Genomic DNA, 23230 nt, shown 5'->3' on the forward strand with positions numbered 1-23230 from the left:
TATTCTTTCAATCCTCATTTCTCTTCCTGCATTTGGTGTCTTTAAAAGCCTCTGCTGTTGCCATTTAAACAATTATTTCAGCAAGGTCAGTGCCAGAATAAAACAACAAATGAGCTCCCTGACCACAGATGGAGGTTTCCAGTGCTCAGCACCAGGCCCCCATCCGAATTCTGTCTTCAATCTGTGTTGATTTAAACACTGCACACTCCCACCAGTGCGGTCAAATGACTTCAGTGGCTGACTATTAGATAAAGAGAATAAGCAGAGGGCAAGAATTGCTTTACCTGCCATGGAGGCAACCAAAACACGGTGCATTAGAGCACTGCCCTAAGGGAAAGAGTAACTGTGTTAGTCCAGACAAATCTGGGACGCTGAAATGAAAATCCCACGTACAGCTCCCACACACACTCTTCTGAAGTGTGCAAAGCACAGTGTGGCTGTGGAAGCACCATTAATCTCTTATGAACTGGCACCAGACCCCTAGATCCGCATGACTAGAGGTTTGCCTAAATAAAGATATTAAATTTCATAGTCCCTAAAGTGGCACAGAACTGGAGAACTTGACAGCAGTCACCAGGGGATGGGTTTGATCTAACAGGATGGTGCACCCACTCTGCCTTGTAAAGGGCTGCTCAGGTTGCCAGGCAAAATAAGGTCCAAGGGCTTCTACCTCCATAGAACCACAGAATGTTTTGTGTTGGAAAGGACCTCAAAGCTCCTCCAGCTCCAACCCCTGCCACAGGCAGAGACACCTTCCACTGGAGCAGCTTGCTCCAAGCCCCTGTGTCCAACCTGGCCTTGAACACTGCCAGGGATGGGGCAGCCACAGCTTCTCTGGGCACCCTGTGCCAGCGCCTCAGCACCCTCACAGGGAAGAGCTTCTGCCTTACGTCTAATCTGAACTTTTACTGTTTCAATTTGAACCCCTTCCCCCTTGTCCTATCAATACAGTTGCGATGAAGAGTCCTTCTCCAGCATCCTTGTAGGCCCCCTTCAGATACATCCCATTAAAGATACCCCCACAAAGAACGAGTTTAGATCAGGAGCTACGTTACTTAATAACATGTGGTAGCCTAAGTAAAGGAGTCTGGGTTTCACAACCAAAATCCTTACTCTGGTAACAGCAGAACAGGAGCTGCTCACCCAGGCTAGGCTATTGCTGCTCTTGACATGATGCTCTGCCTATAACACATGCTCCATCCTTGTGGAATGGGACAGGTCTGCAAGTCTGACCACGTTCAACAAGTCTTAGACACATGAAGTGCACGTTTACAACCAGTGCTGAATAGACACAATTCAATAGATATTTACACTTTTGCTGAAATACGGCCTACAGATGGAGACAGGAACACGAACTAGAGACAGCAGGAACCTCACAATGGAGAAACACCGACTACAACAGCCTACAGAAGCTCTTCAACTGTATCAGCCAGCCAAAGCTTCCTGCCATGACCTCCTCATCTCCCCTTCTTCATGATTAAACAAGATGAATCACTGCAAACCTGCCAAGATCTTCATTTCAAAGACACCTCACAGCAGTGAGTTCTCTTCTGGTCAACAGCTTTTCTGCTCTTGTGCTGCAAATGCAAGTGAGTAAAATCTGAAATCACTTCTCCAGAACTTCACAACTTGACAGCATTCCTTCCTTCCAAGCAGACCAGAACTACCTCTCCTCAGTATTCCCTTCTTTCCAAATCACTCACTGTTCTTTAATCTACAACCATTCGTTCCTTAACTACAACAACATGAAAGGTAGAAAGATAGAGCCTGTGTCCATGGAAGTGTAACTTCTTTTACTAGAAGCATCTTAGCGTTTTCAGAGCTCCCCTATGCATCCCCTACACCACATGCAGCAGGAAAACCTTGTCACATTCCCCACACTGCTGCCTGCATCCCAATCCAAGCATTTGGGATTAATTTGGGATGGGTAACTTGCCTAAGAGATTTATGTTCTGTTATGGTGCCTGTCCTCATATCTGAAATTCATAGAATCATCAAGTTGCTTGTGTTGGAAGGGACCTTAAAGTTCATTCAATTCCAATGTCACAGGCAGGGACATCTTCCATTAGAGTAGGTTGCTCCAAGCCCCATCCATCCTGGCCTTGGCATCCTACCTGGATACCAAGATGAAAGAAACTTCACTAAAGGTTTATCTCTTAGGAGCTGGCTACATTTTAGTAACACAAAATGTGTTTAAGACTCAGGAAATGCTGCAGCTCCACTGGCACTGTCACTGAGACTCCACATGACAAAGGATTATCAGTAATGTATTCAAACCACTTCTCAGAATTAACAGCTCAGTGGAGTGATGCAGAGTTTCCAGCCCTTCCACCCTTCCCCAGGTTCAAGCAGACCCTGTGCACGAGTTTTAGGCTTCAGCTTTCTTCTCAGTATCAGTATCAATCTCAGTATCTTCTCAGTGTCACAGTCATTCAAAATTGACTTCAAATCCCCATGAAGGGAACAAAATCATACAAAAGTGAGAAGCCAAGTCAGACAGGATGAGGCCACCTCAACTCATTTTAGGTGTCCAAAAGGTACCTCAAACTCCAGGGTGCCCCTAAGCCACCATTGCAACCAAGAAGATGCCAGCTCAGATAAGCACAGTCTGACTTCAGGCACCTGTCTTTGGCTAAGCTACCCCTGCCTGGACGTGCCTACCATGTGCAAGCAGAAACGAGCTGGACCAGCTCAGAGTCAGAATGATAACTTCAAAAAAAACCCTAAAGTAGGCAAAATGCCTACTTTATTAATTATTTAGGTATTTATTTTATTGATTTTAATGTAATTTAATTAATATTAGTATTTTTTTATTTCTTTATTGCTGGGCTCTGCCAGCCAGACTCCTGCAATGAGGGTTCCTCTGCACTGCTTCCAGCTCTTCCAGCAGAGCCAGGCCTGGCTCTGGTCCTGCCCTGGAGCTGGCCAGAGCTGGTTCAGCCTGCCAAAGCCTGCCTGTGGGCAGAACCTCTCTAGCAGACGTGCCACAGTCTCACCAGCCATCCCTGCCGCAGCCAAAGGGAACCCAATCACCGCTGCAGAGACCAAAGGGGACAAGCAGCCACTTTCCATGTGCAGGCCACCAGATGGATGAGCTCAAAACTCTCTGTTACTTTCAGAATGCAGCAAAACCTAAGTCTGAAATACAGATTTTTAAGTTCAGATCTCTCTCCTCAGTGAGACAAAGAATAATACACAAGCATTACAAGCCTTATACTCCAGGCCAAACTGCAATCATCACTGGGTCTGAGGGGAAAAGAACAAGAAGACAGAAAGAAAAAGAATATCCCAGAAGCAAAGACACTACTAAAACATGGAACTTTCCTACTTTTTGCTGAACATCTTGGTGCTGAGCACTGGTAGAGAGAAGACAACCTGAAAGAGACAAGCAACACAGGCTTGCAGGGTATGTTGCCTGTCTCCAGCAATTTACAGTGTCTCCAGCAAAGGCCCACAAGGCTTCAGCTGCTGCAAGAGAAACATCCACCTCTGAACTAAGCAAAGACTGAGCTTATATAGAAGTGTATGAAGTGCAGTACAAGTACTGCAGACATTTCCATATATCACACTTCACAGGTGTTTCACCTTAAGCACTTTGCAGATCATCTTTTAAAACACCACAGATACCCCTGGTTTTTGATTCAATAACCAACTGTCCTGTTGATCAACTTTGACAAGGGAGAAACGCACCTGGTTTGCAACCACTGTGTTACAGCAGTGCCCTCCCCTTCTCCTCAAAGCAAAAACATACATAAATATTCAAAGGAGAGAGAAGCCCAGCTGACATCAAAAGGATGCTGAAGAGATGGGGGCTGAATAGGGAGAACTGGTGGCTGGAGATCCTGCACCCATTGGGAGGGAAAGCAGCACCTCTACCATTGAAGCCAAAAAGTGGAGCAGTTCAAAGCCAGGAAATGAAGAGAACCATGTCTTCAGGGCAAAGTTCCTCCCTGAGGTGTGCCCAGCTCTGGGGCAGCAGCACAAGAGGGACATGGAGCTGTTGGAGTGAGGCCAGAGGAGGCCATGGAGATGCTGCGAGGGCTGGAGCAGCTCTGCTCTGGAGCCAGGCTGAGAGAGCTGGGCTGGGGCAGCCTGGAGAAGAGAAGGCTCCTGAAGGGGAGACCTTAGAGCAGCTCCAGTGCCTAAAGGGGCTGCAGGAAACCTGGAGAGGGGCTTGGGACAAGGGCCTGTAGGGACAGGCCAAGGGGAATGGCTTGAACCTGCCCGAGGGGAGACTGAGCTGAGCTCTTAGGCAGAAGCTCTTCCCTGTGAGGGTGCTGAGGCGCTGGCACAGGGTGCCCAGAGAAGCTGTGGCTGCCCCATCCCTGGCAGTGCTCAAGGCCAGGTTGGACACAGGGGCTTGGAGCAAGCTGCTCCAGTGGAAGGGGTCCCTGCCTGTGGCAGGGGTTGGAGCTGGGTGAGCTTTAAGGTCCCTTCCAACTGAAACAGGCTGGCTGGGATTCTCTGTGACTGATGGTCTCTTCTTCCACTGTCCCCTTTTTAAATCTATGAAGGCAGATGATATTCACCCAAGAGCCTGCCCTGTATTTCCAAAACATAAACACCACTGCTCCCAGTGCCCTGGAGCTGTCACCCTGGGGCAGTGTCACCCTGGGGCTGTGTCACCCTGGGCCAGTGTCACCCTGGGGCTGTGTCACCCTGGGCCAGTGTCACCCTGGGCCAGTGTCACCGCTGCCCTTCTGTCAAGAGTCAAAACAAGAAAACTAAAATAATAAAAACGAACAACTTCTGCGCTGAATGCTCAGTACTGAGACTGCAGAGGTCAGATAAACAGGATTCAGCATCTCTCTGGTGGGCTGGATCACATGAATACTGATGGTGACTCAAAGCAGTTTAACAGCCTGGGTGATACTAATTTGTTCCTTTGCCATGGGATCAGGTCCACAGGGTTATAGCACAGCAATGAGGCCCCAAGCCCATCTGTGACCATGGGATGCTCCAGCTCTGGAGCTGCCCAGCTGCAAGAGCGCTTCTGCTGCCGCAGCCTCCCTGAAGCAAGGGACATGAACACTGGGCGCACATCTGGGGGCACATCTAAGACACCTAAGCATCATTCTGCCCTGTCTGGTCTCCTGGCTGCCAGCCTCAGCAATCACAGCTGGGTAACAAAGGCCAGTGAAGAACAATGCATAGGGCACAACCACCACACAAACCATTGTCTTTTACATATGTGGTGTGCTCAGGAAGACAAGGCTAACATCTGAATGTTACCATAGGAATGGAGCCCATACAGTTCCCGTTGTAGCACCCTTCTTTCCTCAGTAGCAGAACAGGACAATAAGCTGAAGTGGTTGGAATCCAAGCACCTTGTGAAGCCTCAAGACTCTTCCTGCGCAGGAAGGGTTCTCAGCTTCCCTTTGATACACAGCATTTGCTTCCAGTCCACAGCACTGAAGACATGCAAGGTGCAGAAATGTCTCCCCACCCTCCTCCTGTTTTTTTACCTTCACAGACTCTCGACACTTACCTTAAGATCAACCAAGAGCTAAATAAACACCTTTATAGTCCTGAGCCAAGCAAGGCAAGGGATCAAAGCAAGAGTCTCCTCCCAGAGCAATGTGACCTCCCACTGGCACCTCAGACTTGGGCTCCTAGAGCAGAGGCCTGGTGCATGCATCTGTCAGCCACAGCACTCACGTGCTCCCAGTTAATATACAAGCACCGTGGCCACAGCTGATGCAGCATTCAGTATTTAGTCTGTTCTGAGCTTTACTAACTAAAGAAATGGCAAAACATTATGTTTGGAGAGAACAGAAAGGAAGAGCAATGCTGTACTACACACATCTGAATTAAGTCCAAAATTGTGTTGTTAGCTAAGACAAGGTATTCTGGTGGGGCCAGTTCAGTGCTTTTCTAATGCTCTATTATAGAAAAGAGAACAAAAATACACCAAATCCCTGCAGAGCTATCACAAGTAACTACTCAAGGAATAATAGAGCCATGGAAAGAAAGGAGGGGGCTGCAGAGATAAAGTGTGGTGGGTTTTTCTCTTCCCTAATCCCATTGACACATTTATTAAGCCCTCGGATTTGTGTGCATGCAACTCCCAGCCAGCCACACAGGAAAGACTTTGCCAAGTTAACATGTGCTGCATCCTGCAAATGAAAAGCAAGAAGAAACAATGCAGCAGCCACGAAGCATCCCACAACAGCACGAAGTGTGGAGGGCCCTAACCCCACCAACCACCCTGCAGCCGTCAGTGCCTGTTCTGGAACAAGAGAAACCCAGGGGAAAACAGAAAGTTCACTTGACTAGAGGGAGGAAAAGGGCCAGGTCATCATGTGGCAGGATCAGAGTTCAGTTCAAAGCAGTCATACACAGGAGGTTCAAAGTAACTCCTTTGTGCTTCACAGCCACACCAAAGCAGAAGTGAAAATCAGTCATCAGTCATTAAGGTGGGTGGTGATGGAAGGGCTGAAAAGCCAATATGCCATCTCCTGGGGGAGAACCCTGCTCAGACAAACACAGAACTGTTTGGGGCAGCACACCCAAGGGACAAAGCCCATCTCCACACCCCAGTTTTGTTCCCATCACAGGCAAGCCTCACCAGCAAGGTCTGGCCCTTGACCCAGGCAGGTGCTCACCTTCCTCTTTGTTGTTGGTGATATCTTTCAGCAGCTCAGTCTTCATGCAGGCGTCTTTCCTTGGCTCTGCCTTACTCAGCACTGTTCGCTAGGGGTGGGGAGGGAAGGGATGGGGAAGGGGGAGGGAAAGAAATGGGAAAGAAAGATCCCAGTTTAGCTCAATGTTCATACACAAGCTGCACTGAAGAGACAATCATGGACACATCCTGTTTACATCAGGGTAAACCTCGTTCTCCTAAGTAACGGGTGCCAGGAAACCACCGCCAAGGCACGGGTCACAGACATGAACTGGCAGCTCATCCCCACGAGGAGCAGAGGGGCTTCATGCTGCACCCGGGCCAGGACCTCACAGCTCAATGTGGTTCAGATGCAGCCAGACAGATTCTCTACGTCTTTGGGAATCCAGCTGAGTCTGGCTGTGCAGGCATGGACTGAAATGGTCATGAAAGGCACAACAGAATCCCAGCTTGGTTTGTATCGGAAGGGACCTTAAAGCTCTTCCAGTCCCAACCGCCTACCACGGGCAGGGACACCTTCCACTAGAGCAGGTTGCTGCAGGCCCCATCCAACCTGGCCTTGAAAACTTGATCATCCCAAGGAGGTGATCCTTATTCCCCCAAAACTTCTTAGGTTTTAGGTGCAGGGAGGCTGATCTATCAAACTTGTTCCACATCATTTAGCAACATTTACAGCCCATGGATGCTTTTGCTGTTTTGTTTTGGGGTTCTTCCCTAGTTCATTCAAACGTAACTTACAGACTGCAAACCCTCAGCAAGCTCCAGCTCATAATTCATAACATCCATGTGCATTAAAGCTAATGAGCTCTAGTTTTAATTCTACAGAAAGGAATTTGGGGTTTTTCCTCTCTTTTCTGTTATTTTCTTGTAAAAACAACACACCTGCTCAACTCCTGCCTTTCACACACCTGGAGTCACGCTGCTAGGTCAGGTTTGCAGCTTAAAACCCTCTCTTCCTCTTTTTGACACATCAAGACAAAAAGAGCTACCAAAACCAAAGGAAAAAGGTATTAAATCCCCCTCAAACACACAGAGAAGGGGTCCTTTGACATAGTGCTCAGAGGACAAGCTGGTCTGAAAGGTGAAGATGGTGAGCGTAGAGGTGCTGCGTCCTGGGGCCAGGCTGGGCAAAGGGCAAACTGCACACTGCCAGTGTTGCAGGAGAAGAATGAGCCCAGGTCAAGCCAAGTGCTGCAGGCCCGCACAGAGCAGATGGTGCCTGCAGCCCTGCAAATCACAAGGTATAAAGCACACAGAGTGATAAAGAAAGGGAAAGAAAACAACCTGCCCATCTCCTATAAGCAAGCAAAAAGAGATAAGACGCACACATGAAGCCCAGTTTATCAGCTCCAAGACCAGCCCCAGCAGCAGCTCTCCCTTCCCCACATGCTTCTGTCTGCATCTAACAGGAGGAGCTTTGATGTTGGCATTGCCATAACCAGCCACCCTTTCATCTGTGTTTCCTTGTCAACTCAGCTGCAATGCCAAGTGCTGGCAAGTGTGGGGTCTTCCTCCACCCTGATTTTGGCAGCCCCCAGCTCCATGCAAGGCAAGGACAGCTCATCCAGAACCACATCCACATCTGGCTCACCCAGGAGCATATCCCTGCCCCTCAGTGCCAGCAGCACCCCTCTATCATGCACCGAAATGCTGTTATCTACATAGCAACACAGCTGATGGAAGGAGGATGTAGCTGGGCACAGGGTCTCCACCGCCTGCTAAGGGCACCTTCAAGGATTGCACCTCTAGCAAGGAGGAATGTGGTTGCACATGGGTCCTGCCCCAGGCACAAGCAAACAGCAAACACAGGCAAGTCTAGATGCTCCCAGCAAGAGGCATTTTATGCCCTGAGCTCACCACCTTGAGACACAGACCAAAACTCAAACTGCAAGCATCTGAAACCTCAACCGGCCAGACAGCCTCAAACAAAACATACCTGCAGCACACAGTGCCCAATAGCTTCCACCCAGAAACCATCATGAAAACACAGCCCAGAGTCTGAACATAGATCAGCTTCTTTTTATATATATTTGCTAAGCCAATAATATATATCCTTGCTGCAAACATTTGCTCATAAAGCCTATCCCTCGTCTAGCCGGACTTCCTGTAAGCTGGGAATAACTTCATTTTCCTCATGGACTCATCCTGCTGCAAGACTAACGCAAAGAGATCTGCAGAGAGATGGGGCTCAAGCACAGCCCCATGGCTCCTACTCATGGGCACCCAGGCCCTTGCCACATGCAGCAGCAGCAAATGAAGGCCCTCAACCTATGAAGGGACCAGGGTGCTTTCCCAGCCTTTGCTGCAACAAAGAAAGGTTTTGCTACTTCTGCTGTTAAACTGACTCATTCTGGAAGCCCCAGGACTTGCAGCAGGTCACTGGAGCCATCTGACTCTAAGTCTGCCTTTCTTTTATCAGCAGTAACCCCACTCCACAAACCATCCACATTCTCCCTTCTTCAGAGGCGTTGCTGCTGCTCAGCCCATGATGCCTGAAGAAAAGCCACTGCTGGCACCCATCAGATCTCAGCAGACAACGACCACCCTCCCTCCTCACTGCAATGAGCAGGAGCTCCAGGCTGCCCTGGGGCCTGCCCAGCAGCAGGAGCTCTCCATGCCATGAAACCCATCCCCTTTAATCCTGGCAGAGTAGGTGGGTGCCAAGGCAAGGCTAACCCAATGGCACCTGATGGGCTCTCCTGCTCCTAGCTCACGGACACATCCCTCGCTAGCGGCGGCGGCGCCTGTACAACCTCCGTGCCTTGCTCTGCAACAGACAAAAAACTCAGCATCAAGGTAGAACATAATAATTACAAGTACAAAGCCAGCTGGGAAGGTTGAAGCCTTGATCCAAAGGAAGCTACAGGAAACCCCTGTGAAACACTCGACGCCTCTTCCACCCAGGCCAGCCTTTCCCCTCCTTGCTCCATCACCACTCCCAGCACCCAGGGGCACCCACCACCAAGGGCAGCGCTGCCCATTCATCCCCACCATCCCACGGCTCCACCCAGCCAACTCAGCAGCAACTTCACGGCAGTGTCAATACCTCCATGTGTGGGGGGGGTGTTGGGGTTTGGGGTGGGTTTTCCCTCCCTGAAATCAGAGCAAGCTGCCCTGGCTGCTCCCACTCCCCATGCCCCAGCCGTCGCTCGGATTGCCAGGGAAATCCTATACCCACCCTCCCGCCGGGAATGCCGGCTCCTGCAGCAGCCCCAACAAAGCCAACTGCCAAGCACACGCTGCTTCACAATAAAAGTCTCACTCTCGCCATTTATTTTTCCCTTTCCTCCTTCTCCCCTTTCCTGCAGCCGTCTGCCTCCATTCCCTCGTCCGCCTCCATTCCCTCCCCAGCCCCAGACTGATTATTAACCTTCGTGGCTGGAGAGCCTCCATCAGGAACAGACACCATCAGCAACGAAGCCTTAGCACCCCCCAACCCTTCCATTTTTAGGTTTCGAGGGGAAGAAAAGACTTTTTGCACCTTAGGAAGGACCCATTCTGGCTTTAAAAGCCATGAGGATCCAAGCAGAGGAGCTTGCGCTGGTTCAGTTCTAGCTCTGCTTCCTCTCCTCTGCGAGGTCTTTGGAGGGGATGGAGGACAGGTCAGACCGGCCAAGGAAAGGCTCTGCATTTCCAAACACAACCAGAAGCTACAGTGGTGCCTTTAAAACAAAAAGAGCCCACCAAAGGAAAAAAAAAAAAGAAAGACAAAAAGAACAAAGCTGGGAAACAGCAAGAGCTTTCTCAGCCTCCTCCTTGCCATTTTCACCGCCATCCGGGTGCCCTTCGCAAAGATCCAAACAGGTTTTATAGGCAAAGACAACGCACTCACAGCAAAACTCCAACGTATGGCAGCTTACCAAGCCCAAGAGACCAGTGCGCTGCCCCATGAAGCAGAGCTCTCTCCAGGCAGCGCAGCAAGAGCGGAGGTTGATGTGCAAAGATGTCTGCCTTCACCAGGGTCTTTTTATTCTTTGGTCTTAAAACTCACCCGTTGAGGAAGCCGGGGCTGTGCAGCAGTGCTGTGCTGATCGTGCAGCCACAGCAGGTTGAGCTGGCAGGGCCGGGAGCAGGAGGACCCCTCTGAAAAGCTGCTCGCTCCCACCCAGGACACCAACACATCTCCCTGCACACCAGTGGGATGGATGGGACAGATCCTGCCCGACCCACAACAGGCTTCAGCCTGGAGCTGGACACAACCAGGCAGCACAGCACTGGGGTATGTAACCCCAACACCATCCCCTCAACAAAGCTCCCACCAGCCCTGCAGCAGGGCAGGATCCCACCTTCCATGCAAGGTTTGCAATGCAAGGTGGGAGGCAAAGCCCTCAGACAATGATGCAACCCCAGCACCAACAGATTCCCACTGATCTCTTTCCTCTTCTAAAACAAAATAAGTAACACAACCCAAACCAACTTGCTCATAATAACCTCTACCTTAATTGAAGACAAACATTCAGAGTTAATTATATAGGAAGTAATGCCTAAGAAAATGCTTGTGGAAGGAGTGTTCCTTAGGCAGGCACGTGCAGGCTGCCCAATTCAGATCTCGGCTCTGCTTGGGTCCTGCAGTGCATGGGCAAGGCCTGGGATCACTGCTCATGGTGATGCTGACCACGGGCCTGTCACTGGAAGCAGCAGAAACATTTGATCTGGAGAAGGAAGGAAACACAGCCACCAGCACACCTGGCCTACAATGCAGTCCAATGCAGTCACCAGCCTCAAAGCTCCCCTTTTTCCTTAGGTTAAGGCCACTTCCTTATAAGCCCCATGCAATCATGTGAACATGGAATTTTATCTGCAGCTCACAACAAGCACTGCCCTCAGCCTGAAGTCTGTCCCCACATCCAGTTCCTTGCCGTTCCTTTGTCTCCTGAATTCCTTTCATCCAGACCCTTTCTAAGAGGCACGAAGCATTTCCTTCTCAACCCCCATGTCCTCGCTCCTCTTCCAGCCGCACAAATCAACTCCTGAAACGGGGAAGCGTTAAGAAACGAGGCGCAAGTCCCTGCATGCAACAGCCGGGAACAAGGAGACACGTGCATGGAACACAACAGGACTTAAAGTGGCTTCTCGGAAGGCAGCACAGCCCTCAATGGCGCGCAGGCTTCAGGCCAGGGGGGGTCACAGAGCCCAGGCCCTCCTGTAAAGAGGAGATTGATTTATGCTTCCTCATTGCTTGCACACTGGGAAGCGTCGTCCCCATCTAGCTGTGTCCCAGTAGAGTTAAAGCAACTTGTGTGTGCAGGCAAGTGTAAATCCAGAGCAGACAAAGGCATCTCCTCCTGCCACGGGCTGAGGTTAGCAAGGAGTACAGCTGCTGCCTGCCTTCTCCTACCACCCATGAGGGGAGGGGGGGAAGAAAACCCTAACGTGGAGACCAACAGTCATCACCACCTCCAGCAAAAGCAAACCAGCCATTTCAGAAACACCCGTTCCCCTGGAAGGCTCAGCCTGGATACAACCGGAGCTCCATGAGGAGCCTGGAGCAAACCCCCATCGAGGGGGCTCAGGCACCTCTTCAGCCTCCGCGCTCCTCTTCCTCCCACCCCTAAACCACCGCAGCCAAAAGCAGGTCCCTCTCCACCTGGGTCACCTCCAGCCATCGCGAGGCCAGCAGCGAGGCAGCGATGCCTGCGAGCTGGAGCAGTAGACACGGGAAAGGGGAAGGAAAAAAGAGACAAATAATCATAAGAATAAAACTTTCACCCTCGGGCCTGTCCCTCTAATAACTACAGCCAAACCTCACCAAGGCTTTACTCTCCTGGAGGGTGAGAAAGCGACACAGCGCTGCCCAGCACCCGAAGTCCTAGAGGTGGGAGATGCTCACACGCTCTCCTCCATGGCCTACGGGCTTCGTCCCCGGCGTGGGGCCTGGTTTTTCTGCTCTGTCATTAAGAGTGGAGCCTGGTCTTTTCCTTCAATCCCAAGAATTGCTCTGAATTAGATCATCTCCCTGGCTCACCTCCCCCTGCAGGCTGCTCCCGAGCATGCTCAGCGCGGCCGGCGCTGCCATTTCATAACCGCATTGTTTACAGGCACACGCTGACCTGCCATCTTTTGACAGGAGCAGGGGAACGGGAGCAGGCTCCCAACCCCGACCCCGGCCCCTCCTCACGGGGACCCACGTTTTGGGAGTGGGAAGTAGCAAAAGGCTGGCAAGCAGCAGCCTGTGGGCTCCTGGTCGTGGGTGTGATGCTCATCCCTTGCCTTTCTCTCCTTTCCCCTCCTGATCCAGGTCAAAATCCACCTGCTCTGGAGGGAGAAGTTAACCCCTTTGAGGGCTGGGGGCACTCGGGAGGAGAGGTCTCGCAGAGCTCGATGCAGATTGCCAGCCGTGATTTTCAGCTTCTTCGAATCACAAGCGTGCTTCGATGGCACCTAAAAATACAACCCCCAGCCCAGTCTGCCATCCTCTGTCAAGCCTTCCTCTGCGAGAGAAAGGCTTGGAAACACGGTATTTCCCCCGAATAAACAAGTTGGCTTAGACCCAACACTTACAGTTTTCTCCTTTAAATGCAAACCAAGAGTATTTTTGCAGGCACACAGGAAAATGAGGAGGGGAGGAGGGGAAAAGTTCCTCCTTTAACACCAAGAGCTCCATGAAAAGCCTTGCAAGGTGGCTCCGATCCCCTCCCCGTTCCAGTCCTCTCCCAGTCCTCACCCATCATACAGGTGAAAGCAGCCCTGACTTATGACGGAGAGAGAAAATGCCAGAAGAGCCGGAGGTTTCCTCATCCTTGGAACAAGGACAAGTTGTGAAAAGCTTCTTTTGCAAGAGGCACTGTGCTGCTCTGACACAGCATGGCAGCGGTGCGGAGAAGACACTTGCACGTCACATCTTAACCCCCACTGCATCGAGCCTTCTCCACCGCGTCCACCAGCCTTCCCCTCCTGATGGGGGCTGAAGGAAAGGGATAGACCCATTGCCTGTGTTGGGGGAAGGAAGCTGGTGTGATGGATCCCAGGATGTATTTTTGAACAGCTTGCTCTACACTCTTTCCTCTACATTTTGTCTTTCTTTTTAAGGCTCCTTCCCAATTAGCTCATACACTTTGTGAGCTTCGCTCCTGCTGCTTCCCTGACTACTGTAAATCCTGGCAGACAGCGCTGCCCATCCTCCTCCTCTGCCCCCCTACACCACCACACAGCAAAACCAGGCATCTCCTCCTCTACCCAAGAGACCCAGCAGCTCACACAGACACGGGGAGGGATGGACCCCCCAAAGCAAACACAAGACGACATAAGGGTCTCCTCTGCAGAGAGGGGTTGATGTCAAAGCTTGGAATTCACAGCAGTCCCAAATAAGTGGCTGGAAAGGGCAGCTAAGGAGTATAAATTGGAGGTTCATTTCCAAATCACTGCCATTCCATGGCACTGCAGGACCATATGGTGCACCGAGCCTCACGAGCAGGGAGCGTGCGCTGTCAGAGCCCCGAGCTGTTTGGCTTGAACCTAAAGCAAGGTAACTCTCCCACTGCGGCAGTTCCTCAACCACTGAGCTCCAGGAGCGGGAAAGGGAGAAGGAAAAACTCCAGGGAAAAGCAACAAAAGGCCAAGCAGCAGGCATCAAGCCAATCCTCCCACAAACCAACTGGCCTGGAAGGTGAAGCACCTTAAAACTCCTTGTTTACCTGCATGAAATAGCCCCCTGCCATAGCAAGGGATGCATGCAATCCTTCGTTAGGAGACAGCACCACATGGAGGAGGGTCAGGGGTCCAGACCCAGGACAATCACCGTAGCCTGACGCCACGTCGTGGGCCTGATCCTGTTCCTGCCAGCCCCAAGGGTTGTCTAACAGGGGGTGACAAGGAAAAAATACATCCCATGTGTGCTACAGAGCCCAGCTCTGTCCAAAGTGTTGTGGAGAGGAGGGGAAGGGCTTGTGCTGGCACTGAAAATTCAGTTAAATACATGAAGAGGAGAAAACCCAAGACCTGAAAGCCTCACTCTGGGGCTCTTAACCCTTGCTGAAAAGCAGCGCCAAGTCTAGCCCTTGGGTTTCTTTCTTGCCTCTAAAGTAGGTCAGGCTGTTCAGCGTCTCTCTGCAGATGCTTTCAAAGGGCATCAGCGCAGGAACAGAGCACTGGGGTGGTTTTGGCTGCTGTCACACCGGTGTCACCATCACAGGAGCACACACTGCACACCTCAGCATGGTTTTGCTTGCTTGTTTCCTCAGCCTCCATCAAAGCCAAAGCATGCTTTTTTCCCTTGGATAGGAGCTGATCAGGCAGCACATCAAGGCCTCTGCTCCTCACTGTGCAAATGAAATCTCGTTTCTCTCTTCCTGACTTCCTCCGATGCCTTTTCCTGTAGCACACATCTTCTGGATGACAAACAATGAGAGTATTTATAGTCCAGTGGAGACACGATGGATATTTAGATCTGGTATCACAGATTGCCCTGTAAGCTCCTTAATCTTTTAAACGCCACCTTCATGTCTCACTCCTCCATTGAAAATCCAATGTCGCGTCCTCATGGCAGCTTCGGGGGTCTCCCTTGAGCACAGCATGAGCTTGCCTGTGTTCTGCCCAGACCCCTCAAGGCTCTGGGACCTCCAGTGTCCCACCGAGGCCTGTGGCAGCCAACAGCACATGTAATACAAACGACAGCACAAGCACAACAACAAAGAGCACGGCAGGGCCAGGGGCTGAATTTTAGGCAACGTTTAAAATAAGCTGCAGACACGGGCCTCGTGCCATGAAATCAACCACAGAGGTTTGGGTTTAATCAGCTGTTCCCTCGGATCATGAGGGAACTGGTACCAACAAACAGGAGAAAAGAAGAAAGAAGGGAGCAACCACCCCAAAACAAAAAGGATTGTGTCGTCCTGGTAAAACAAAGTCCTCTCCTACCTCCACCCGAAGAAGAGAGCTTGATGCAAGCAGGGGTGTTCAAAGGAGACCTAGCGAGGAGGTGCCATGTGGCCACAGGGCCTCTCTTCCCCTTTTGGAGGTTCAGCCTTCGAGCAGCTCGGACACCCCAGGCTTTGCTCTTGTTGCTTACAAGAGCTGCAAGCAGGGAGGGCTCCTGGGAGGGATTTCCAGAAACTTCCCACTTTAAAAAATAAAGGCACCAAAGCCCCCCCAAGCGCAAACCCCCCAGAACCAGCCCCAGACCAGCCTCCCCACCCCACAAGGCAAATAAAAGACCACGTGGACGCAAGGAAACAAAGCCCAAGCATTCCCAGAGCCAGGCAATGCCGGATGCTGCAGTCCCCAAGAGCCCAGGGCCCAGTGCTGGGCAGCAGTGACCCAGCCAGCCTCCATCAGCCTGCTCCATCCTCCTCTGCCTGCTCCCCCGTGTGCCCCCCGCGCACGGGGCAGTTAAACCAATGTCCCTGGAAACAACTAAAGACTAACCCCAGCCATGATTCCCCACTCTGCCTTCCTCCTCTCCAAGGCTCCAGCTCCCCACCGGGAGAGAGCCAGCCTGCCTGCTCCAGGGAGCCGCTGTCTGCAAGAGCTGGGCCCTGCGGTACCTGCGGACATCTGTGGTCTTCTTCTGGTGAAGACTCAAAGAGTTGCATATTCCAGATCCTCATGAGCAGTGATTCAGTTTCTGCTCATGTGATAGAAGCTCCCTCTACAGAGTGAGCATGCCCAGAGGAGACCATTTCACTGCTCCCTCCAAGCTGCAGCCATTTCACAGAGAACCTGCCGGCTCCAGGGCGTCCATTGGAGCATGATCAGCCCGGGCATCCCGGGGACGCACCGGGAGCGCCGATCATCTGTCACCTCTCTGACAGGGTGCCAGGCCTCAAACCTGAGCGCTTGCCTGAAACAAAGAGAAAAGCCTTTTAAACCATGCAGCGAGGTGTTCTGTCTCGGTGGCCTTCAAGAGTAGCCCTCGCTCGCAGGGCAAGGAGAGGCAGGAGGGACAGGGAGGGATGCTCCCGTGATGATTTTGTTCTGCTTAATAAAGAGCCCGACCTCTGAGCAGTAAGATGAAGGCACATGGGTTAAACTGCGTCAATAATGCAGTGTCCAACTGCAAGGGCATTCGAGACCCAGTCTGCTGAGCTGAACAGGAGCTATTTGTAACTTTGGGGCTTAATAAGACAACCTGACCTGGTACAACCAACCTTAGAAGGGTATCACAAGCACAGTCGTTAAAGAAGAGGGGGAATGGGATGAGGGGGGAAAACCCCAGTGCAGGGATAGTTCACTCCTAGGTGCTCTGAGCTCAGCCTATGTCAAACCATATGATGCAGCTGGCCCAGGCGGGGAGGTGGGAAGAAAGAACTGGAGCTTCAAAATAAAAGCAGTTTGCCTCTGTTCCGCTCCACAATTGAGCCTCAGCTCTTGGCAAGCTCCAGGATCTGCTCAAGCTCCCAGTAAAACTGCCAGCGCCACTCGCAGAACATCTGCAAGCAGCCATGGGCTGGAAGGGGTTCAAGAGCAAGATGGGTGTTTACCGGAGGCAGGAGCTGGGTGCCTGCTGGAGAACCTCCCCCCGGAGCAGAGGCCAGGAGGAAGAGGAAGCTCAGAAAGGGCCGGTGGCACCACCCACGTGGTCCTGGCCAAAGGGAAACCCTTTGCAGAAGAGTGAGAGCACAAAAGGCAGTTCTCTTTAAGAGCATGTCCTGCCATGAGAGTGCTGCGGGCTGGGAACAGCTACGAGCCACACAGTCTCCATCCCAAGCAGTGAGTTCACCACCATGCCCAGGCACACTTGCAAAGTGGCAGCAGTTAAATGAGCACAAGAAATGGCTATGGAACTTCCTTGGCTATGAGGACACTTCTTCCCTCCACGCTCTGGAGAAGTTTCATACTAAACAGTTAAAACACACGGCTAAACTGAGATGACTGAGACTCACAGGGAAGGAATATCTGAGGTGACAGTATAAAGCAAGGATCTCTCTTTCACCCACTGGTGTTTTGTTTGATGTAAATCTCAAGTTTTAATATACACAAAATGAGATTTTCCTGGCTTTGCTATCACTCACTAAGAGGTGTAGGGGTAACTCATTCAAACTTGAAAATCCCCAAACAAAAGCAATTCCAGCTACACAGACACAAGTTGCATTACCCACTGCATCAAAAGGTAACTAGCTCAAACTAAAGATGGCTTTAAAACAGTCAACTCACTGCCCTTCCTTGCAGCATGAAATGACCACGCTCTCATCAAAACCCCAGGAATAAACCGAAAGCTATTAACCAGAGCAGTGTCAATGAACCACCACAGCCAACATCCCCTTTCAGAGGCAGAATAACCCCCGAGACCCGCACTGCAGCCTCGGCCTTGCCGCACATGCCCAAGGGCAGCGTTCCCCAGTGCATCTCAACACTAGGCACGTTTTCACTGCTGAGGTTAAACACACTCTGCAAGCAGAAGCTACCAGAGACGCTGTTCACATCTCACGGCCATCCTTGACAGCACTAAAAGCTGTTTAAAACCCACACAAAAAGCAAAGCTGATCAGGGCATCACAGCTGCTTCACCAGCCAACTGATGCAAAGCAGTCGGCATCAGACCAGCATCTCTGCACTGCATTTGCAGGGGATGCTTGTGTGTTCATTAACAAGACCTTCAATTTATGCCATCCAAAGAAAGAAGCTTCCAGGGCACAGTCACTCCTGTGCCCAAGCAGGGTCCATGGGCTGCTGGAGCGGTGCCTCCTGCCCCAGGGCCCCCAGCACCCATCTCCCCCATCTTGCAGGGGTTGGGAGCTGCACAGGCTCTTTTCTAACCGGCTGATTGCAGACCCGTCTCCAGGCTGGACAAGGAAGCTGGTTTGCTCATCATATAGGTTAAGAACATGCCCCATGAAGCTTTCCCCTTTAAGTGTCCCACGTACTCTCCAGCAGTTTACCCACCAGGCCAGAACGAGCCAGCAGAGCACACACCCCCCCGTCAACATCTTCTACAGGGACCATACAACCACAAGGCATTTCTACGCCGGAGCTCTCTGGTCTCCATTCTCTGACTCAAGGCTCAAATATCCCTTTCAGCAATCTCCCATTTCCAGGAGGAAGGCAGCAGCACAGGCACCTCCCTGCACAAAGGACACCGGGTCCCTCAGGACTCTTGCCTCATTCCCACGTTATGTATGGCATTTTCAGAGCTCCCTTGCAAAGGCAGCACAAACGGGAGACAAGGGGAGATTTCTCCTCCTATACGAAGAACAATATTTAGCCCTGCAAAATACAGGCAGTCTTCCTTATTTCCATCAGGCTCCTCTTCTTCCTGACCCTCGAGCTGCTCAATCTGAAGCTCCCTTGCAGCCTCCTCAGAAGCAATCCCACAAGCTGAAGGGGATGTTCAATAGAAAGAAGAACATTTCTGCTGCAATCCTGATTTGCTTCTGCACTGCCGTGAACAATTCCCCAGCTCCGCCACAAGCCATTCAAATGCCTCCCTTCCCTCCTCAGCCATTACGGACAATGTTTCTTAACCAGAACATCCCAGGACACACCGAGTGTCCTCAGCATCCTCCAAGGGATCCCGAATGTCCACCTCCAGGCTCAGGCAACAGCCTGGAAGGAGCAGGCAGTCAGTAACGCACACTTGGACTGACAGCTTTCGCCACCTTTCAAACTCGGCTTTTTTCCCTTTAAGTTTCCAAGCCTTCCTCCCCCTCCTCTCATCAGCAAAGTTGAAAACTGCTTTGACTTAATAGGAAACATGCAGTGTTCCCTGGGAGGCTGCACTGAGTACATGGCACACACCAGGAGGAAGGGAAAAATGGGGAAAAGAAAGAGACTGTGTTGCAACAGACCCTGGGATGCAAGCTCCCTGGGAGATGTTGCTATGTTTTGATAGGAATATGCATTGAGTATTTCATTTACAGGGCAATCCTAGCACTTTATTTAGAAGCATATTGGCCAGACAGCTGTAATTTAGAACATACTGTATTCCTAACAGTTCCCAATTAGAAACTCCTTCAGCTTTAACTTACAGTAACCACAGCTCCTTCTATTTTGGAAATCTGAAAACACCATTGCTCCCCTTCAGTCAGTTATCACATATCAAGAGCTTCTACTGTACTAACACAGCATTCCATCTCAGAAAGAGGAGCAGGCTCATCCCTTTAACCACCCTCACTGTTTGCTCCACAGAGAAGTGTCTTCCTGTTTGAGTTTGGGGACAGTGGGTGGGGTGGGAATCAGACCCATGTCAGCACAGAACCATCCTGCTTGTTCCCAGTCTTCTGCTCCCATCCGATCCCACTCCTGCTGCAACTGGAATGCCGGAGATGCTGCCAAGGAGCCTCACATGTTCAACATGTCCCTGTTCCTTGACCTCACACCTTCTTGGTTTTAAGGATTAGGGCATTCACGTGAAAACACGCACGTTCTTCACTGGAGGAGAATCAATGCTCCATGGTGCTTCTGTATCTCTCCCCAAACATGGACTCACCCATGAAGCACCGCAGTGCATGGCTCTACAAGGAATTCTGCTGACATTATGCAGTTTCTTCAAGGAACAGAAGGAGCAAACGAACTCTTTAAAAACAAAGCTCCATGCAAACAGCCCCAGTTGAGAAGAGAAATAAAGCGAGCATGAAGTGTGTACAGAACGGGCTCTAAAGAGGCTGCTTTTCAGCAACTGCCATAAGGTGGCAGTGGGTCTTTAAGGCTACCTTACACCTTTCACACAGCACAATAGGAAATAATCACACCAGTGGTTTTCCAGCATCTGAAACCGTTTAAGTCAAATCTCTTCATCAAGAGAACCAGATCATAGATGAAAACTTGGGGCTGAGATCGTCTCAACACCAGAAGCACACAAGGAGAAAAATCCACCAGGATCCATTCTGCAAAGCCATAAATGCAGCTCCCATCTGAGCCAGAGAAAATCCAACCCTGCTCCTTTCCATGTACAGTTACAATGCCATTTCTTTTACATAAACACCCTCCTTTGTGCATTCATCCAACCCTAAACAAGCCAGCATCCATTAACGGGTAAGAGAAGTTCTACATGACCAGTGAGCTGGGGCTCCAGCAGCCTTTTGTGCAGGGACCGTAAAAGCCACACCAGTAAGCAAACTGGTCACCAAGTGAGTGCAGGGCTGCCATAGGAAACAGGCTCAGGAAACGCCGAGTACACAAGAAACACAGAACCAGGCAATAAACAGGCGAGTTACTAGAGGTAGTGAAGTGACTCCTCATGCAGATTGACCCAACTGTGTGAGACCAGCACCTGGGGCACAGCAATAAAATATCAGTCCATGTTTTCTCGTTACCAGTTGCCCCTGAACTGCACTGAGAAGCAGCCAGAGGGGCCCTGAAGGAAGAGCTGATACACAGGCTACAGCTAGACCATGAGCAGAGTCCTGTTAATGAATGCAGTAACTTCACAATAGAGTATTCACAGCGCCCTAAGCACAGCAAACCTCTTGCCTTACCTTTCCTTACAGGCCAGGGTGGACACCCAGGAACACACCTCCCATAGGAGACACGGTCTGCGAGGGCCGAGCCTCACGGCCAGCATCTCCCCCCTGCTCCACACGAAGCCAGATCTTCCCCACACCTCACCCAGCCAAACCTCGAGAGCCAACGTAAATGTTTTATTGGCACTTCCCCATGCCGCCTGCTTGTACAACAACTGGAGTCAATCGGCTCACGCAGCACATACCTGCTGGCGCGGACACAGCCCTTGGGAAAAGCTAGCAACTACAGGCGGAATCCAACAGCCCGCGCCACAGGACCCCCTTTTCCTTCCCCCCAACCCACCATGCGGAGCCCCTGCAAGAAGCACACAGAAATGCCCCAGCCAAAGGAATAAACCCATCCCTATCCCCTCCTCTCCTTGCCAGTTTGGAGGACCTGGTGTGGCAAGGTTTGTCTGCAATCCTTGGAATGCAAACTAAGCCCGCAAAAGGGAGTTTGCATGTGACATTCTTTCACCCTCCCACAGTCACAGCTCTGGGTCCGTGCCCTGCAAGGCTTCCCATTAATAACAATTAGCGCCCGAGCACGCAGCCCACGACGGAGAGGCGATCACATGCCTCCCAACATGAAGGCAGCTCCGGGCAGTCCCTCGCTGCCAGCCCTGCCTGCTGTCACTGTACGTCACCTCCCCAACAGTAGACAGGGCCGTTCTTTCCATAGGTTCCCCAGCCAGTAAAGGTCAGTGGTTTACAAGCCCTCCCCGCTGAGCCGCAGGAAGCGGTTTGAAGCCATCTCGTGTCAGTGGTTAACTATGCTGCTTTTGAATCAATTCCAACTGGTTTTTACTTCCTCCGGTCTCCACGTTCCCCCGAGTCAGCTTGGGTTTGCCCTACCTCGGTCCCGGCTGCAGGGAGCTGCTGGGTCCTTCCAGATCCTGACTCCAGGCCTATCACTCCTCCAGCCACAAATCCATCTCACTCCATGGGTGCAGCCTCCACCCCGGAGCATGCTCAGTACGGGCTGATCTCCAGCCATTTCAGAGCTTTAATGAAATGTAAGCAGAAGGAAGTGTCATTAGCAAGAAGCAAAAAAAACCAGAAAGGTGCGGGATTCATCCCGATGCGGCCAACCTTCCCGTGCCCATCCTCTGTCAAGGAGGTGAAGCTCTTGCTGCAGGGATCACAGGCATTTTTAGGCAGCGAGCATCTCGGGTTAGAACAAAAGCCAGGAAAAGCCTGTCTCAAACAAGCCTTGTGCAAAGAAAAGGGAGCATTTCCAGTGCATATTTGTCACTCTGGGCCTTCCACACGTTGCAATATTTTCACAAAACCCCATTAATATTATTTTCTCCCCCCACCCCCCCCAATGGGCTTCAACTGAGCCTTTCAGCTCGCGATGCAAATAGTGCTCCCATCCATCTTAAAGCTAAACCTACCCTACTCTACCCTCCATCACCTTGAAGGTTATTTTAACTCCACCTGCAAGTGAAAAAGCAGGATGAAAGAGGGGAAAAGAGACTCAAGTACAACACACTTCACGTCTTGTTTTCCTAAGGAGCTGCATTGTAAGAGAGGTTTTCCACTACTCCATCACTACTCACCTCCTCAATGCAGTAAGACTGTTTCAAAGAGGAATTAGTAGAGGATTTTTATCCTTTCTAGTTTCCCAAACAACAACACTGCTGATGTCCACCGGGCTTTCTAACTGTGAGCGATCCGCACACGGAACATGACTGTTCCTTAAAACCCTGTATTTCCCTCTATCTCCTTTGTAGGACCCCAGCACATCCCCACCAGCTCACAGAACTACTGCAGAAAGCAGAGATAGCTGATGCACAAGTAAAGCTTTGCAGGCTAGGGCAAAACCTGGTTATTTAATCCCAAGGAAGGTTTAATGCATACCCTATTCCCCATGTCAGGCCGAGGCCAGAAAAACCTCTGCATGTTCAAATCCATTACTTTGTGGATGCTCGTTTCCCACTCACACATGGATCATACATGGGTGGACAGGGTCTGCTTCAATGCTCACGTTTGAATTCTTCAACGGAAGATGAAGAAATGAACTGAATGAAGTGACTTTATCAACACAGCACTTATGAACACATCAGGGTGAGGGATGAAGGCCGAATCCCAGCTCTTTCCCTGCGCCAAGCTTCCAAGGTAATCACAAAACCGCTGGGAGACTTTCTGTGCAGTACAGCAAGCCAAGCGAAAGTCCAGACTCCCGTCAGCCCACAGCACATTCATGTCAGATGCACTATGCACACAGCTCA

The 23230-nt window shown here is 51.0% G+C and overlaps 1 protein-coding gene across 15 annotated transcripts in view; it reads right to left on the bottom strand.

Moving 5' to 3' along the window:
* The window catches only part of EHMT1 (euchromatic histone lysine methyltransferase 1), a 114929-nt gene that overhangs the window by 53129 nt on the left and 38570 nt on the right, over positions 1-23230 (bottom strand). For 4 of the 15 annotated variants that reach the window (XM_061352986.1, XM_061352985.1, XM_061352988.1 and 1 more), the window contains exons 1-2: positions 16105-16376; positions 6606-6693 (exon numbers count right to left, since the gene is read on the bottom strand). In XM_061352986.1, the coding sequence (XP_061208970.1) occupies positions 6606-6693; positions 16105-16167 (151 nt within the window). In that variant the 5' untranslated portion in view covers positions 16168-16376. Of the gene's footprint in view, positions 1-6605; positions 6694-12371; positions 12562-16104; positions 16380-21851; positions 22002-23230 lie in introns of those variants that run through there. The other 11 variants (XM_061352975.1, XM_061352984.1, XM_061352972.1 and 8 more) reach the window with 6 other exon arrangements.

The sequence above is a fragment of the Neopsephotus bourkii genome, unplaced genomic scaffold (genome assembly GCF_033783945.1).
Source record: "Neopsephotus bourkii isolate Nb327-2 ecotype Australia unplaced genomic scaffold, CSIRO-AGI_Nbou_v1 NB_659, whole genome shotgun sequence".
NCBI classification, from domain to species: Eukaryota; Metazoa; Chordata; class Aves; order Psittaciformes; family Psittacidae; genus Neopsephotus; species Neopsephotus bourkii.